This window comes from Rhinatrema bivittatum, chromosome 6 (assembly GCF_901001135.1).
Source record: "Rhinatrema bivittatum chromosome 6, aRhiBiv1.1, whole genome shotgun sequence".
In the NCBI taxonomy this organism is placed as follows: domain Eukaryota; kingdom Metazoa; phylum Chordata; class Amphibia; order Gymnophiona; family Rhinatrematidae; genus Rhinatrema; species Rhinatrema bivittatum.
The window spans coordinates 253512851-253532519 of record NC_042620.1 but is presented as its reverse complement, the minus strand read 5'-3'; the positions used below and the strand labels follow the sequence as shown (position 1 = coordinate 253532519).

The 19669-nt window shown below is 43.9% G+C and overlaps 1 protein-coding gene across 5 annotated transcripts in view; it reads left to right on the top strand.

Moving 5' to 3' along the window:
* FBRS (fibrosin) overlaps nucleotides 1-19669 on the top strand; it is a 274396-nt gene that overhangs the window by 125169 nt on the left and 129558 nt on the right. For all 5 annotated transcript variants that reach the window (XM_029606818.1, XM_029606819.1, XM_029606817.1 and 2 more), the window contains 2 exons: nucleotides 869-1265; nucleotides 10224-10483. In XM_029606818.1, coding sequence (XP_029462678.1) covers nucleotides 869-1265; nucleotides 10224-10483 — 657 coding nt within the window. The remainder of the gene's footprint in view (nucleotides 1-868; nucleotides 1266-10223; nucleotides 10484-19669) is intronic.

Here is a 19669-nt window from a genome sequence, read left to right as displayed (position 1 = left end):
TTTAAAATATGTGGCGTTCATGGCTCTCTCGGCCAAAAAGGTTCTCGACCCCTGGTCTAGTATATGCATGCTCAGGTTTTCAGATAAAGGAACACAAAAAGCTTTTGAGATCCTTAATTACTGCAGAATAAATTGGTTTGTACTGCTTGGGTTCAATTTTCCTTTTTCTCGATACTGAGCTGTGTGGCAGACTTTAATGTAAAGGAGGTAGTTGATTTGAATTGCTAGCTAAAGTTACTGGGGTTCTTCTAACTCAGCCAGTGGTTGCTGCTCCTTTAGCTCAGTGGGAGAGTCCCTGTGGACTGGTAGCTGAAAAAATAATCTGGAATACAGTGGAGCACTGCTAGTATGGAAGCAATGCAGGCTGGCACATTTTTAGTAAAAATGTATGTATTTATTTATTTGAAAAATGTGATCTTTGGTTTGTTGTCTGCAACCGCTGTTTGAAGTGTAGCTCATACCTACAATTTTCCATTGCATTTACTTAAAACACTATTTTTGCATGGAGAATTGGAATATAAAGTTCATATTGCATGATAGTGAGTTACTCTTTGATATCATCTGCTAAAAACACATTATTGGCTTTATATTGTGTTATGGAGTAACTAAGTGCAAGAAACTAGTATTTTAAGCAGTAAAGTAGGCAGATGTGAAGCTGCAAGTTGAGGGGTAGGCTCACACAGTTACACCCCCAAATCTCAGCTTTACAAGCGACACCAACCTGAAAGGGGACATTTTTCACAGAGAGAGACACCTGAGTGAAATGGCTTTCTGTCCTTGAAGGAGCTGAATGTTTGTGGAGGGGGGCTTGGACTTATCTGTGAGGAGAAAGGGGGCCTTCATCCTTTATTTTGTTGTTTGTTTCCAGCCTTGGATCCTAATGGTGCTCTCCATGGGAGCAGTGAAGCCAAGTTCTCTATCCTTCCCAAAATCTCAGGCTTGGAACGGAGCCATGAGAAGAACCAAGAGCCAGACAAGGACCTCCTGTTAGTGCCTTTCCTTCCCAAGGATCCTCAGACATCTCAGGCGGCCTCGCCAGGCCAAACTCCAGCTCCAATCTGCACCTCTGCCCAGGCTTCTACACCGGTACAAAGCCAATGCCAGACACCTCACCTGCAGACCACTGCCACCAGCCGAGCAACACCTCAGCCCAAAGCGCACACCTCCCAGGGCCTGCATCCGACCCCAGTGCACCTGAAGGTACCGCCTTTCAACCCTCAGTCTCAGGGCATCTACAATGGAGGGCTGGACCTCAGCACAGTCAGGTATGTAATGAGCCTTGGAAAATACAGTATTTTGTTTAGATTACAAATGCATCTGTTATATTGCATATATCAGTCTAGATGGAAGAGTAGTATGTTCTCTCTTTAGGGCTGAGACCAACTTTTAATATTTCTTCTCAGAATAGTTGTAGCTCTCTCCACTGGATGAGGACACCAAATATTATCTTCCTGTTTCAAAGTAGCCTCCTGATGTCTGAGATGCATTTCTAGGCTTCTTCCTACTATCGACCTCCCTGAGGTTTCTTTATGCAATGGTATGTGAGTTGCTCTGTGTGACTTTACTACTATTCTTCACTGCTACTTCAGATTGTTTTCAGTAGAGGGAAATGTGTAATGGTTGATTTTGCCACAGGATTCAGCACTTCTGTGACTCCCAACCCCAATTTAGTTTGTGCTTGCAGCTGTGCCACTTTGACTATCCACAGAATCGAGTCCAGGCAACATGAGTAGTGGTAGAGGCCAGGAACACAGTGGGGACCAGTGTGGTGGTCTACAGCAGCTTTGGGTCCTACACAGCTGAAACGGTTTCAGATGTAGAATTCTGATGCAGCAAACAGAGAAGAGGAACCATTTTTGTTTTTTAATTGTGAGTTTGCAAAGGTCACTTAAGTAATCTGAGAAGGTGAGAGTACTGGTTTCTGGTCAAGTAGTTATTAATGTTTGATTCCCACACCAGTCACATTTTTTTGATAGCGGAGAGTGTCCTATTGTAGATTGCCAGCTGGTTAAAAGAAAACAGAGAATAGGGCCAAATGGTAAATTTTCCCAATGGTGAATAATGAAGAGCCTCATGGATCTGTTTTGGGACCACTGCTTTTTAATATATTTATAAACGACCTGGAAATGGGCATAGCAAGTGAGGTGATCATATTTGCCAATGACACAAAATTATTCAAATCTGTCAAATTATAAGAGGATCGTGAGAAATTGCTAGAGGACATTGCAAAATTGGGAGACTGACCATGCAAATGACAAATGAAATTTAATGTAGACAAGTGCAAAGTGATGCACTTAGGAGTCACCACTCAGGGAAAGGATCTAGGTGTCATCGTTGAAAATACGTTGAAATCTTCTGCTCAGTGTGCAGCAGCAGCCACCAAGAAAGCAAGTAGAATGCTAGAAATTATTAGGAAAGGAATGGAGAATAAAACAGAATATCATAATGCCTCTGTATTGTTCCATGCTGCGACCTCATCTTGAGTATTGTGTGCATTTCGGTTCACCAGATATAACAAAATTAGAAAAGGTACAGGGAAGGGCAACCAAAATGATAAAGGAGGTGGAAAGAAAGGCTAAAGAGGTTAGGACTCTTCAGCTTGGAGAAAAGACTGTTGAGGGGGAAGACATGATAGATGTCTATAAAATAATGAATGGAATGGAACGAGTAAACGTTAATCAGTTGTTTACTCTTTTGAAAAGTACAAAGACCAGGTGATACCCAATGAAGTTACTAGGTAATGCATTTAAAACTAATAAGAGAAAATGTTTTTTACTCAACACAAAGTCCTGAGACCAGGCAGTAAGATGTGATAACCTGTGAGTGAACGTTGAGTATGGTATATATTTTTGAAATCACCCCTTTAATTTTATCAGAGTGCTCACAATAATTTTCAAATAAAGATTTAGAGAGTCTCAGCGATTTGTTTCCCTGTAGTGCTGTCAAAAAAATGGCGAACCTGGGCAAAGCTCAAAAAATGCTGCTCGCTCCCTGATATTTACCCTGGAAGTCAGCTAAGGTCATCATAGTGCCCTCCTTCCATAGGTGCCCTATGCAGGCAATACCCCATACAGCCCATTTAGAAAAAATTGTGGAGTCCAATCCCGCCGGGAAACAAGTGTTGTGAAACAAATGAGATAGTTGAAAATATTTAAAAGAGCCCACTAATTTGATCTTCCATTGATTCCAGACTTTGAGCGAGTTCCCCAACGCTAGTGGCATGTAGGTTACTGGTCTCCAAGTTGTTTTGGGCTGCCAGGGTAGTGCCCGCAGCGGCATCCTACCGAGAATAGCTTGTTCTAGCCTCACCCATTGTTTAACTTCTCACTGGTTATAAGTGTCTTCAAGGCCTGAAGTTGTGCCGCTCCAAAATACCACATCAAATTGGGGACAATCCCATCCACCATTTTTCTTAGTAAAATATAAAACAGCTATAGCCACGCGAGGGGGCCGTTTTTTCCAAATGTAGTCAAAGATTTTTTTCTGCAACAGCTTTTGCAGTCCCGTAAATCTTCTACCTCCATAGCCTACGTCAGAGTTTGGGGTATTTTCGAGGACTGGTGCCTGAACCACGCGGTGGAGCCGTCCAGGGCTACTATTCCGGATGTTCTGGCCTTTCTGCAGGCAGGTCTAGTAAAAGGTGTAGCCTTCAATTCCCTACGAGTTCAGATGGCAGCCCTTGGTAGTTTTCGGGGAAAGGTACAGGGCCTCGCTCTAACGTCTCATCCGGATGTGGTTCGTTTTCTACGTGGCGATAAACATCTTCGTCCTCCGATTCGGAACCCATGTCCTTCGTGGAAGCTCAACCTGGTTCTCCGTGCCCTTTTGTAATGCACCTTTCGAGCTGCTGACGCGGGTGACCTTGAAAGATCTGATGTTTGAAGGTCGTTTTCCTCGTGGCTATCGTATCGGCACAGCGTGTTTCGGAGCTACAGGCCTTATCTTGTCAGGAGCCCTTCTTAAGGATTTCTAACGAAGAAGTTTCTTTACGAACGGTTCCCTCCTTTCTTCTGAAAGTAGTGTCCTCTTTTCATTTGAATCAGACGTGGCGCTCCCATCCTTGGTGGGCCTAGATCTTTCTACTTCCGAGTCTAGGGAGTTAAGACAGTTGGACGTCATACCTTTGCCAGACATTCTCGACTGGACCTTCGGGCCCCAGAGCCTGGTTCTTTTGGAGCCAGTGTACTCCGAGCGGGACTCTCTGTCCCATCCTGGTTAGGAAAGCTTTGGTACATCCCAGCTGTCCTGGACTGATCCGGGTACGTACAGGGAAAGGAAAATTGGTTCTTACCTGCTAATTTTCGTTCCTGTAGTACCACGGATCAGTCCAGATGCCCACCCGGGGGAAAATGGAGAGTCTGCTTGGCCGGTAGCTGATCAATTTTTCTGCAAGTTTTATTGAATCCCCCCTTTTCAGGGAAAGGTGTTGGGCATGTTGTTCGTTCATTTATAAGGTTTCCGGTGTTTTCATTTCCTCTGCTTTTCAGGGGGAAGTGGTTTTATAGTTGCCGTTATGGTTTTTCTAATTTCTGCTTGGGTACAGTATAATACTGGCAGACACTAGGTGGCACCTCAGGGGTATAGGACAGAGTCCGCGAACTCTTTTTCTGTCTCCATCTGCTGGAGGGGAGGCAAAACCCAGCTGTCCTGGACTGATCCATGGTACTACAGGAACGAAAATTAGCAGGTAAGAACCAATTTTCCTTTATACGATCTACCTCTGTTCCAGATAAGTTAACATTTAGTATCTCTGATTTATCATAATTCACCTTGAAGCCCACTACCTTGTGGAAGCTATCCAATTCATCCACCACCACCCTCAATGAACTGTGGGGTTCAGTAAGAGTGAATAAGATATCATCGGCGAAGAAGGATAGTTTATAATGTGAGGCCTCCACCTTTACACCCCAAATGCGCTCTGAGTCCAGTACCCTAGTTGCAAGTGGCTCTAAAAAAAATTAGCAAAGAGCATTGGGGATAATGGGCAGCCCTGTCTTGTTCCCTTCTGCATATTAAAACTAGGGCCATACCCACAATTCACCTTCACCCGGGCTTTAGGGGTCTCATATAACTTGGCTACCCAGTTCTGAAAACCCCCTCCAAAACCCACTTTCTGTAATACTTTGAACAAAAACGGCCAGTGCACCAGGTCAAAAGCCTTTTCAGCATCAATTGCTAGTAAAATCGAAGGTGACTGCTTACGTTTAACCCAATCTACAATATCAACCACCTTGCATATATTGTCGCTCACCATCCGAGCAGGCAAAAATCCCACTTGGTCGTTGTGTATTAGAGTGGGTAGCACAGCTTTCAATCTGTCAGCTAAGATTCTTGCCAAGAGCTTAAGGTCCACATTGATCAAATATATGGGTCTATAGGACCCGCATAAAGTAGGATCCCTTCCCTGGTTTTGCCAAAATGGTTATTCCTACTACATTAGCATGAGTTGCAAGTGAGCTATCGTCCCTTAGGGAGTTAAACATCTCTGTTAAAAGAGCCAAGAGTATATGTGCTAGTTTTTTATAGTAAGTCCCCGACATGCCATCCAAACCGGGAGACTTGCCCTCTTTTAGCATCTTAATGGCATATATCACCTCAGGCTCCTTTATAGGGTTGTCTAAAAAGGATTTTTGTTCTGGCGTGAGCGTCTCTAGAGATAAGGCTTCTAAATAATCATCCATATCTGACTCCAATAGAGTCTCGTCAGCTGTAAACAGAGTAGCATAAAATTCAGAAAAGCATTTTCTAATATCTTCGGAGGAAGTAACAGTGTGGCCACCCGCAGACTTTATTTTGGCTATATGACTCTGAGCTTATACTGCATGCAAGCACCTTGCTAATAGGTGGCCCACCTTGTCCCCCTCTTCAAAGTAGTGCTGTTTAGTTATATCTAAAGCGTGGGCGATAGCCTCAGAATCTAGTGTCTGAAGGTCTGATCTTGCTAAAAACAACGCACGTAAATCTTTGGGGCTTTGTGTGGATTGATGGAGCTGTGTGAGCCGGGCTATCTCCTGCACCAATTGCACCCTCTTTTTCCCCTTTTGTTGTTTGCAATAAGTTGCTTGGGAGATAATTAAACCTTTTGCAATTGCTTTAGAGCATTCCCAGACCACTGGGGAGGTGTGTGTAAGATTGGTGTTTAGCTGGAAGTACTCGTGAAGGCCCTTCCCTAATCGCCTTAAAAAATTGGTATCCCGTAACAATGATTCATTTAACCGCCAAAACCGTACACCTGGGTGGGCTGAAGCCAGCCGCACTGCCATCCACACCGGTGCATGATCCGTCCATGTAATAGAGGCGATATTTACCTTTGTTACTCTATTCTGAGCAAGGGCACCCACCAGAAAGAAATCAATCCTTGAATATGATTGATGTGCATGTGAGTAGTAAGAATAACTACGGGAGTGGGGATATCTTTGCCTCCAAATATCTTTCAAGTCCCACCGTGTAACGAGTTTTAAGAGATTGGCGAGCTTGCCAAGATGTGGTGGACACTTGTGAGGAATTATCTAGCTTAGGGTTATAGGTGACATTGAAATCTCCCCCAATAATTAGAAGCCCCTCTGTATATTTTACCAATAGAGCATCGATAGCATCAAAGGGGCCCTGTCCTACATTGGGAGTGTATAGAGTAACCAAGGTGATAATTTCTGTCCCCAGGCGCAGCTTTAGAAGAACATATCTCTCTTGAGAATCAGTAACAAGGGCTAACACTTCATGAATCAAATCCCGTTTAATCAAAATGCCCACATCTGTGTATTTCGCTGCTTTGGAGCTAGAAGAAAGATATCTATGGGGGAATTGTCGAAATGACAATGTGTTCGTGCTGTTTTCGCAGATGGGTTTCTTGTATCATTGCAATGGATGCCCCATTAGATATGAGATCCTGTTCTAAAAGATAGTGTTTACGGTAGTGATTAAGCCCTTTCACATTAATAGATACAATGCATTCATCCATTGCCATGAGTGAGTGATAGAAAAGTCCCCCTAACAGCAGTATAATCATCCCCAAAAGTCCCCAGACCCTTCCCCATCTTAAGATATACAGGAGTATATCTTAAGAGCAAATCCCACTTGAGAGACCTTTCTACCCCCCTGTACCCACCCCTCCCAATCAGTCCTCCCTACCACCTGGGTGGTCATCTCCCCTCCTTGAAGGGCCCCCGACGTTATCAGGAATAGCCACGCCCATGTGTCGTCGTCCCCCGTCCGCCCCCCCTCCTCCCGGAGCATTCAGGTAACATAATAACAACTGAGCTATTGAGATGTAGAAACTCTAGGAGCCATATAGAACAGCCATAATAAACCAGCACCCTAGGAACCCCTTAAATGACCAGCACTAGTTCCCCAGTCAAGCCAGGCGTATCAGGTAAAGAAACCCCTGGAAAGAACCTGCTAGGGGAAATGGAAAAAAGAAAAGAAAGCAAAAGGATAAATGTCCAGTCTTCAGCCCTGGTCCAGTAGAGCTGATCTTGAGTCCTCCGAGTGTCTCCGTAGCTGCCTCCCTCCTTTGCCAACCCTGTGCCAACGAGGCTGGTCATCAGTTCTCTGTGATTTAGGTGCATTCTTGGAGGGGGCGATGTTGAATCTAAAGCCAGCCTTGTCCAGAACCTCTGCCACCTCAGGTAGTGTCTTTACCCGATGCGTCAATCCATTCACCGTAAATTGGAGACCAAAGGGAAAGGTCCATCGATATCTAATGTTCTCAGCCCTCAGAAATGTTGTCGCCTCTCGCAGATCAAACCACCGCCTCAGTGTAGAAGCTGCCAGGTCTTGATATATGCTTATAGAGTGGCCCTCCTAGGTCCAATTTTTTCTTTTTAGCTGCTACTAGTATCTGGGTTTTTTGCATGTAGCTGTGAAAACAAATGATAATGTCTCTAGGCCTGGCATCCGACCTCTGGCCCAAAGCCCTGTGTGCCCAATCTGTTTAATGGCCCGTGGTGTATCAGCCACCTTGCCAGTTGTATATTGGCCCTCCTGGAGAATAAAGGTGCACACCTTCTCTGCCACCTCCTGTGCATTTGCAAAGTGTGCAGAGTCCGGGACCTCCCTAATCCTAATATTGCACCTTCGAGACCTGTTTTCCAAGTCTTCCAATTTATCTTGGAGGGTGGCTACCTCCGTTTCCATTGAGCTGTGCTGTGCCTGATTTAAGGCTGCAGCATGATTATCTGCTCTCACATCAATGTCATCCACGCGGTGTCCCAGCGTTATGAGGTCTTCCCTTAAATTAGTAATGGAGGATAATAGTTCTTTCTTATGTACTTTAAGATCGGCCCTTATTTCCTGAAACCATCCCCTTATTTCATTGCATAGCTGCGGAGTTACTAGCGAGGCTTCTGTTCCACAACCTGGAGCTCTCCGGTGCCATCTTGTAAATTTATCACGGCATCGCCCGAAGCAGCCTGCTCTGGCCTGTCTGTAACGTCGTCAGCCAGCTCCGGTGGCAGCTTGCTGAATGAAAACTGCTTTAAATCAGCAGTTTTTCTTTTCGCCGCCATTGCAGCAGTAAAGGCAGCTCCGAAATGTGCCGGTAAGCTGGGTTTCGGGGCGCAGATTTATGAGCGTTTATTAGTTTCGTGAGGGAGAGCTCCGTTGTCATGCGGCCATCCCCGTCAACAGCAGAAGAGCGCCCCCCCAAGGTATAGATTTTGTATGTCCCTTCCATCCAGACTGGTGTGCAAGCATAATGGTAATTTTGGATTATTTTTGTTGATTCCTGTTACATTCACCAAACCAGTCTGGAGAAACTCAGCCTAGGTTTGGCATAATCAGAAACATGAAGGCAGAAAAAGAGCTATGGCCTTTCTAGTCTGCCCACCCACACCAACTGCTCAGCTCTACAATCCCTACCACTCCTTCAGATATCCCCTGTGCTTGCCCATTGCTTTCTTGAATTCAGATACTATCCTTGTTTCCACCATCTCTATAGGGAGGCTATTACATGCATCCACCACTCTTTCTGTAAAGAAATATTTCTTTAGATTATTCTTGAGTCTACCCCATTTCATCCTCATTCCATGACCCCTCACTCCAGAGCCTCCTTTCTATTAAGGCATCCACCTCTTGTGTATTGATACATTGGAGGTTTTTAAATGTGTCTATCATATCTCTTTTATCCTGCTTTCCCTCTAGGATATACATGTTTAGATCTTTAAGTTTGTCCCCATATGCTTTATAATGAAGACCATGGACTATTTTAGTAGCCACCCTCTGGACCAGCTACATCCACTTGTCTGTCCACTGTGTTCAGGAAATTATATGAGAGGTAGAATATTTTTTATGTTTAGTATTTTTCAGTTGCAAGCCTGTGAAAGTTCTCTGGTAGATGTGTCTGGTGGTGTGATCCTGTTGGGCGGAGCAATTTGGAGAGAGAAATTTGGAGTCTCAGCCCTAAAGGGACAGCATATTACTCTTCCAGCCAGACTGGTGGATTGACTAAAATAACCAAAATTGACAGAAGCAACATTTCAGTTTTTTTTTAGGAGGGGAAGAGGGACTGGCCAGGCTGGTTCATAGAAACTATTAGAGCTCTTAGGATTTGCAGAGTCCTATATTTATGCACCTTGTTGTGTGTTCTGTTGCTTCTGCTCTTTTAGAGACCTTTGCTAGCTTTTGCTGTTAGCACTTTTATAATAGGGGCTGATAGCCCTTTATACGTTATTGATAGGGATCTTTGTTCTAATTTCTTATTTTGCCTGGAATTTTCAGTATTATAACAAAAAAAAATCAGTGGAAAAATGATTGTGATAGAACACACAGGAGAAAAATCAGTAGAAAAGTTATTTTTCCACTGATTTCTTTTGTTCTAACATTGAAATTCCCAGGCAAAATAAAATAAAACTGAAAATGAAGATCCCTAATTATTGGACAGCCCATTGCTGCCCAGTTATAACTGAAAAATCTGCTTATCAGAACTGGTAGGAAAGCTTAGGCACTACAGCCAAGAATTATTTTTCATTTGGTCAATAGATGTTTATAAAGGGATGTGTGATATTTCAACATAAATTGTCTCCTCCATTGTCTCTTCCTGCAAGTTCACGTCCTTTATTACAATGTTTAACTTGTTTTTTCCTGTTTTCTTTCTTTCCTGCCTTTTCCCCAATTTTTTATATCCACCCCATCTGTCTATCTTCTTCTCTGTTTTCCCCATCCCGTCTCCCTTCCCCTCTCAATGCCATTGCACATATGTGCTGATCATGCTTCTCCTTTCTTTCCAGTTCCAATCGGAGCAGTGTTCCCAACAAGCCATTGGCTCCTTCCTCGCAAATATCTCATCGTCCCTCCACCCCATCACTCCCACTTTCCCTCAACAACCATTCCTCCTCACACAGCTTTCCATCTGCGCTCCGGCCCCCGTCTCACCATCACCCCAGCATGTTTACATCATCTCCAGGGCTGCCTCCACCTCCTCCACTGCTACAGGTTGCTGGTCACCCTGCCGCTGCTGCTGCAGTTGCTGCCGCTACTGTCTTGTCTGGTAAGTGAGACTCCTTGTCTTAGTCTCTGAGCAGCAAAAGCATTGATGAACAAGTATTGGGGGCAATTTTAAAACTGTTCATATTGGGGCAAAGTCTGAATACTTCTAAGCCATGGACTTTGCACCAATTTTCAAAGTACTTTTGCATGCACTTTCACTTCTAAGCTTATGGCAGATTCAAAGTACCTGCACACATTTGCACCTGCTTTTTCTGCAGGTACTTTTTTTCATGGAAAATAACCTGCATAGAGCCCAAAATATAGTCTACACATGTTGTTTCTCTCCTCTGACCTCAACATGGCCTCAGGAACAACACCTCTCAATGTGACTAAAATTAATTTTAGTCTCTTTGACGGAAGCCAATTTTCAGACCTCCGATTAACTCAGGTAAAACGCTTTGGAAATTGTCTTCCTAACTACTACTGTTATTTATGTATCACTACTAAATATATGTAATGTTGGAGATTTATGGGAGGGGGAGTCTAATAGAAAAGAGAATTTGAAATTATGGATCTTTAATCCATTTCTAATTGAGCTAGGGCCAAAGAGGGGTTGCTATCCTCTAGAGGCAAGCGTCGACACTGCTTTAATAATAATTTCTGTTTTTCCTGATCTCCATTCAAGCCATGGGATTGTGTGGCTCAAATTGCAGGTAAGAGACCAGTAGAGAACCCCTGTCTCCTGATGATTTTCATTGTGTTTCATGTGATTTGGTCGTACCCCTCTTCAACCAGCCAACAGGAATCTGCACATGATCTACTCAGTGTCTGCAGTGGGTAGAAGCAATGAAGGATTTTGTTCTTGTTTGCTTCTCAGCTCCTGCTGTCCTAGCTTTGGGAGCCTGTACAGAAAGTTAAACCTCTTCCTTTTTGCTTCCAAAGTCAGAGAGAACTCAGATCTTAATAGCAAAATATTTATTGAATGATAAACAATTTAGCACTCACTGTGAATGGCATTGGTATTAAAGATAACTGCACAGACAGCGGAACGGATATTGCTATGATGAGGAGCTCTGAGAGCTCAGTCAAAGGGTAGACAACAGCAGTAGAGGAAGTTGTGGCTGCTAACAAATAGCAGAAACCAGCAGCAGGAGGGAGAGGAAGCAAGATGGAAAGAGTGATGCTTCTAAGAACTTGCAGAGGATCCAGAACCAGTTTCAAACTGAACTTTCAGCAAGAAGGTAGGGTCTGCCAGGGATACCAAGGGGCAAACGGCCAATAGGGAGAAGTAAGAGAACATAGAAGAGGAGCAAAGAGGAGCAGATCTAATCAGAAGCTTTCTAATATTTAAACAATAACCAAAAGGGAGAGTTAGCTTTGATATGGTCCTGCACAAGAGGCTCATGAATAAAATGAGAATCCTGGAAGTGGGTGTTAAGGTGGTGGAATAGATTACAAATTGGTTGACTGACAGGAGACAGCTTTTTCCTCTTCCTGTCCATTAAATCCTTGCTCAACAGCTATTTTGAAAGATGAAATATGCAAACTTATTGCAGCTATCACAAATTTATCTTTAACTATAGACTGTTTGACTTATTGAAACAGGCCTCTGTCAAATCCATTCTGAAGAAACCAAATTTAGATCCAAAAAACTTTGTAAACTGTTGACCCATATCCTCATTATCTTTTCAGGCAAAAGTGATTGAGGCTGCAGTTTTGCTACAACTTTCGGTTTTTATAGAAGAGCATGCAATACTAGACCATAGCCAATTTGGATTTAGGAAGGGTTTAGTACAGAGACCTTACTTTTAATGGACACTATTTACTTTTAATGGACACTATTATTCAGTGCAGCTGTGCGGTTATCTTCCCGCACGAACCCAAGTCCTCCCCTCAGTCTCTTTTTTCCGCGAGCCATTTGCACACGGGGATATTTTCTCTCTCACATTTTTGCCATTTTTCAAACTTTTTTGTTGCCACGATGGTTCCGAAGCCATCCGACTTCAAGTATTGTCAGTGCGGCAAAGTTATGTCCATCACTGATGGGCATAACTATTGCTACGTCTGCCTTGGACCAGACCACGACCAGGCCTCTTGCTGAGACTGTGGTCGGATGTCCCCCCAAGCGCAGCAATAACACGCCGAGAAGATGGCACGCCTGCGGACTTCGGACTCCTATGCCCCGACGCTGTTGACACCCTCCTTGCCGGGACCGGTGAAGAGTTAAAAAAGCGTCTTTGATCGAGGGCCTCCTCACTCGGATCGCGAGAACCCCTCTCCGCCGCTCCGAGCACTGGGCCCAGGTTATCACAACCTCCAGCGCCCTAAAAAAGACCCAGGCACCGACTACCTTACCTCCTCAGGGAGAAAGGCCATCGGATGCGTCGAGCAGGAATCAGGGATCTGTTCCCGACCGTCCCCGACCTTCAGTGCCGAAAGCTTCAAAACACCTGGAGCGTCCGAAGCATTCGGCGCATACGACGCATTTGGCACACACGGAGCATCCGACGCATATGGCGGACTCCAGCCACAAAGACCACTCATCGCATCCTAAGCACTCGGAGCACATGAGAAATTCGTCCATTTATGAGTCTGCCCAACTACCACATAATTCCATTGTGGTAGAATCTGCAATAGCGAAAGCAAAAAGGTCAAAACTTCATTTGAATGCACCTTCAGATAAGACAACAGATACCTAGATGACTTCGGACATAGAACTTACCATGCGTCTATGCTATCGTCCAAAATTCACCACCATCAATTCTACATTTTATTTATTTATTTATTTAACACTTTTTTATACCGACCTTCATAGTGATAACCATATCGGATCGGTTTACATATAACAAGGATAACTGAAGCAATAAATAAAGTGATTAACAATAGAGGAGAAAAAGGTAAAGTTACATTCAACAAGGTGTAGAAACTTGGAAGCTAAAAATAGCTGGAAAAAAAAATAAAGGCAGGAAGTATTGTAACATAATAGTATAGGATGTGGGTTAAAGCTTAAGGTGCTTTAACCTGGAAGTCCATCTTTCGAGAGGATAGCAAACCATTCGTCTGGGAGGGGATAAATTCGTCCAGGAGAGAATAATGGTGACTAGAGATTGTCTGGAGGGTCAGCAAAGGCTTGATGAAATAGCCACGTTTTGAGTTTTTTTCTGAACGTTAAGAGGCAGGGTTCTAATCTGAGGCCTGAGGGAATGTTATTCCAGATGAATAACATTATTATTATTATTATTATTATGATAATAAATGAATACATGACGCAGAACTTGTATGAATGTCTGCAGAACTTACGACCAGCTTGTCTCTCTGCTCAAGACACCTTGTCACAACCCTTCCTTGATATGGAAGAAAGCCTACGCCATCTTCTTAGATCGATTTACGAAGCCTTTGAATCCTCTTCTAGGTCGTCTTCAGTGGCAATCGCTGCCAGAAGCCTTGCCTGGTTGAGGGCAAGTGCAATGCGAGATGATGTCCATGACGTTTCATATCTAAAAAACAGGTTTTTCCAAGTTCAGATCAATAACACATCAGAAAAAATCAACCTCAAAACAGGAGTTCCGCAGGGATCAGCCCTGTCTGCGACCCTTTTTAACAAATACATGCTGCCATTATGCCACTTACTGGCAGGACTAGGAATTATACATTACATTTATGCTGACGATATCCAACTAATTCTACCTATAGATGACACAATAGAGAAAACATTAAATCTAGCTAACATGTACCTAAGCATTATAGAACAACTACTAACACAAATGGAACTTGTTATTAATATTGATAAAACAGAATTTCTACATCTAGAACGGAAAAATACTGAAATCAGCCAAACCTCAATAATCCTCAAAGACAACCAGAAAATTGAACTAGCTGGAAAAGTACGTAACCTTGGAATAATAATGGACCCTGAAATCAATCTAAACAGCACATATTGCTAAAAGTAAAAGAAGGATATGCAAAACTCATGGTACTCAGAAAACTAAAACCACTACTAACTCAAAATGACTTCCGAACAATTCTACAGGCTCTAATTTTCTCCAGCACGGATTACTGTAATGCCCTGCTGCTAGGACTACCAAATACTACGTTAAGACTACTTCATATACTTCAGAACACAACAGCTAGAATACTAACCGGAAAAAGGAGGAGGGACCATATAACCGAAACCCTAGCGGAACTACATTGGTTACCGATTGAACACAGAATTAAATACAAAACCCTATGTACCATCCATAAACTAATTCATGATGAGAAATCAGACTGGCTAAACACAGCATTACGGGTACACGTCCCACACAGAAATCTTCGATCAGCAAATAAAGCACTCCTAACCATCCCCTCAGTTAAAACAGCAAGACTAACCCAAGTGAGGGAAAGGGCCTTATCATTAGCAGGACCCACAATTTGGAACACAATGCCTCCAGAGATCAGATTACAAAGTGATCTCAAGGCATTTAAGAAAAGTTTAAAAACATGGTTTTTTAAACAAGCATTTAACAAAGCGACAGGAGAATAGAAGTTATTCAGGAATAAGCAGATAAGCACCGACACACAGTACTTAGGACGATACAGTAGAGTAGTCTATGAACCCCACATCACAACTACCATATTGATAACACTATGTATGATAACTTTACCCGTAAAAGTACCTTCAGTACACTCGGTCATGACCCACTTCTCTAAAAATTATTTTGTCTAATGATATATTGTAACCGAACCTTTGACGGCACCTGTTAGAATGTACTATAGTACACTTTTACCTACATTAAATATGTGCCTACATGTAAACCGTTGTGATGGTATATAACTTAGCGACGGTATAGAAAAGATTTAAAATAAATAAATGAAAAGCTAGCAGACATACCTTGCAAAGGAGACAATTTATTTGGAGACAAGTTTGGTGAAACAGTCTCGCACTTCAAAGAACAAAGCACTGCAGTACTGTCTCGTACTTCCCCCTTGGAACATCACGCTACATCTCAGAAGTACTACCCTTCTTTCAAACACAGGTCTTATCCAAGAGGCCAATTCCGACCCTTTCCCACGTTTCAGTCACAACATTACAATCAACCAAGACCTTCTGGTCAACCCCATCAGTCTCTCGCATGTCCACGTCAGCAGAGGCAACCCAGGCAGAGCCCGGCAGCTCCACAGAAGCAGCCACCTAATTTTTGAAACTCGCCGAGCCACCCCCACCGCTTTTCAAAGGAGGACGTCTCCAACATTTTTATAACACTTGGGAATCGATCACCTCGGAGCATTGGGTTCTTGAGATCATCTGAGAGGGTTATTGCTTGAACTTCATAACTTCTCCGTCTCTTCCTCATGTAGCCCCTCTTCGAGAGGCATCGACCCAGTTTCCATCACTTCAAGCAGAAATATCAAGTCTATTAATGCAGAGGTCTGTTCAAAGGATTCTGCAACAACAACAGAATCAGGGATTCTATTCCCAATACTTTCTCACCCCAGAAAGTCAGACGGGCTTCGCCCCATTCTAGACTTACAGAACCTCAGCAAACATATTCAGAAGGAAAAGTTCAAGATGACCTCTCTCAAGAACATCCTCCCTCTCCTACAACCCGACTGAATGTGTTCCATCAATCTGAAGGAGGCATACTCGCATATACCCATGCACCCCTCCTCCTTGTGCTACCTCTGTTTTCAGATCCAAAACAGACACTACCAATACAAGGTCCTGCCTTTTGGCCTTTCCTCAGCCCCGAGAGTGTTTACGAAATGCCTAGCGGTGGCTCATCTCAGACAACTGTCAATCCAGATCTTTCCCTATCTGGACGACTAGCTTTTAGTAGCTTCAGACCCAAATACTCTGAGGGCAAACACAGTACACACAATCAATTGTCTACAAAACCTAGGTTTTCTAATAAATTACGAGAAATCGCACCTACAACCTACCCAGTTACTACAGTTCATTGGAGCCCTAATCAGTACAGTAGCGGGAAGAGCCTACCTACCACAAGACAGACTTTTGACTTACTCCTGCCTGGCAAAATGCTTGCGCAGCCAATCTCATTCCTCTGCATGTCGAGTACTTCAGCTGTTTGGTCATATGGCGGCAGCTATTCATGTTGTGCCTCACACGAGATTACACATGTGTCACTTACAATGGGGCCTAAAGCAACAATGGTCTCAATTCCTAAAACTGCTAACAACCAAAGTATTGCTAACCAAACCAATGGTTGAAGACATTCAATGGTGGCTCTCTCCCACCAACCTATCCACAGGAGTTCCCTTTCGAGTTCCTCCTCATCAACTAATACTCACGAAAGATACCTCCAGAAAGGGTTGGGGAGCCCATCTCAAGACACAAGGCTTGTGGTCTCCCGAGGAATCCAAATACCAAATCAACCTCCTGGAACTATGGGCAATCTGGAGAGCACTGCAGACTTCTCCTCTCAGGTCAAAGGAAAACGCCTCATGGTGTACACAGACAACCAAGTCGCCATGTTTTACATAAACAAAATAGGAGGGTCCGGTTCATGGACACTCTGTCGGGAAGCACTTTGGATACTCCACTGGGTGGAGGCAACTATTGTATCCCTCCAGTTCACCCACTTGCCGGGTCTAGACGATGTCACGGCGGATCGCCTGAGCAGAGTTTTTCACCCACACGAATGGACTTTAAATCAAGAGGTAGCCCTCACCATTTTCCAACAGTGGGGCTTCCCAACATTCGACCTCTTTGCCATGGAACAAAACCGACAAACTCAAGTCTTTTGCTCCATTTACCCCAGCAAGATTCTGTACGCTTCGGATGCCTTCCTCATTCCATGGACGGGGGGCTTGATGTATGCCTACCCTCCCATCCCTCTAATAACAAGGAACATTCAGAAATGTATTCAAGACAAAGCGGACATGATTGTCATAGCTCCAGCTTGGCTGAGACAACCATGGTATCCATATCTCATCCGGCTTTCCATAGACCCACCCATCCCTCTGGGGGGCAAACAACACCACCTCACACAGGAAAGAGGTTCACTCCTCCATCTGAAGATTCAATCCCTCTACCTGATGGCATGGAGATTGAAAGGCAGATATTGAAGCATCTCGACTTTCCTTACCAGGTGGAAGATATTGCCTCAAGGAAACCTTCTATCAGCCGCAACTATGTAAGGAAATGGCATCGCTACTCTGAATGGTGCAGACCACGGAATCTTGATCCTTTCTCCTCTACTGCTGTAGATCTCCTGGAGTACCTCCATTCTCTCTACCAAACTGGTCTAGCTACCACATCGGTTCGAGTACACATCAACGCTATTGCGGACTTTAATCACCCTCACAATGGCCTTCCCATTTCCAGTCACCCTCTGGTCTCCAGGTTCATGCGAGGTATGCTTCACCTCAAACCATCAGTGAAAAAGCCACCTGTGCCATGGGACCTAAACATTATCCCAGAACAGCTAATGATGCCTCCTTTCGAACCTTTAGAAACTTGCCACGTAAAATACCTCACCTGGAAAATGGTATTCCTAGTAGCGATCACATCGGCTAGAAGAGTGAGCAAATTGCAAGCCTTAGTTCACTACCCTCCTTACTTGGAGTTTTACCATAATAAGGTCACCCTGCAACCTCACCCCACCTTCTTACCCAAGTTGGTGTCTGCTTTTCATCTCAATCAGACTATCACCTTGCCGATCTTCATGCCGAAGCCTCATCACGATGAGCGAGACCGCCTCCTATACTCGCTAGACTGCAAACGGGCTCTGGCTTACTATAAACAGAGAACTCAATCTCCTTTCAGACCACCTCAGCTCTTTCTCTCCTTTAACCTCAACGACCCTGGTCAACCAGTCTCTAAAAGAATTATTGCCAGCTGGTTATCACAATGCATCCAGTTTTGTTACGAGAAATGCTCTATTAACGAGATAAAAGACCTCATATGCACCAGATACGTTCCACAGCGATATCAGTTGCCCATCTCAAGAAGATACCATTGCTAGACATCTGTAAAGCAGCTACTTGGTCTTCCATTCATACTTTCACATCGCATTATTGTCTGCAACAACAAGCGACCTCTGATGCGGCATTTGGCTCAGCAGTCTTGTCAGACCTTCAACACCGATAAGACTGTCTACCCTTTCTATGGGTTAGTGTCCTCAGCTTCTAACACATAATTTGCATGGACACAACCCGGAAGCTTGGGACTCACAGACAGCATTGCTAATTCAGCTCTGCTTTTGATGGGAAAAAGCAAGTTTGCTTACCGTATACGGTGTTTCCATAGATAGCAGGATGAATAAGCCATGCGATCCTGCCTGCCTCCCTAGACAATCGAAGAAAGGAAACTTTAATTCATAAATGCTTTTGGCTAGAAAAAGACTGAGGGGGGAAGACTTGGGTTCATGCGGGAAGACAACCGCGCAGCCGCAGAGTTCAAAGCTCTGTGACTCACTGAGAGAGAATCTCCGCCTACTTCGGTTGCGTGCACGCTCCCTTTCAGTATGGCTAATTCAACCCTGCTATCTACGGAAACACCATTTACGGTAAGCAAACTTGCTTTTTCAAATACAACGCACTATATAAAAAAAAAGATATTCTGGTGCTATCTCAGTAACAGAAACACAAACTCCCTTACTACTAGGCGCATTGTAAAATACAAAACCTGAAAAAAAAAAGCCCACTCAACACATGTGCAGCAAACCTTCCATACCATTGCAATACTAGTTCCAAGAACTCAAAACAGGCAATAGCCCCTCCTCTGAAAAGGCAGCAGTGCAGCACCAGTGTATATCCTATTGAGAATAAGTAAACACAACAAACATTGCTACAAATCCCTACCTACTAGTAAAATACCTCACCTCAGTCACACATACAGATCCACCCTTCACCAAATACAGAATTAAAGAAAACAAATTACAAATGTGGAGAGAAAAACTGGAATGGAAACCTCATGCAGGCATGCAGAGCAAAACTGGAGAATTAGAAACAGAAATACATATTCTCCTACACTAAGCATAAGTACAAAGATAGAAGAAATGCACATTCCCAAAACTGACATATTATGGCTCTTGCACCCCGTCACTCCCCTTCCCTGCCTCCATCATCCTTCACTTTTCCCAATTACTCCCTTTCAATCATCCACTCGCACATATCCCTGCCCAGCATTCCTCACATCCTCTTCCCTGTGCTCCCTCTCTCTCCTACTTGACTCTGCCTACTCCCTTCATCCCAACCCCCTGTTTTCCACCCCTTCCTGCTCAGCAGCCCCCATACTCCCTCTCCA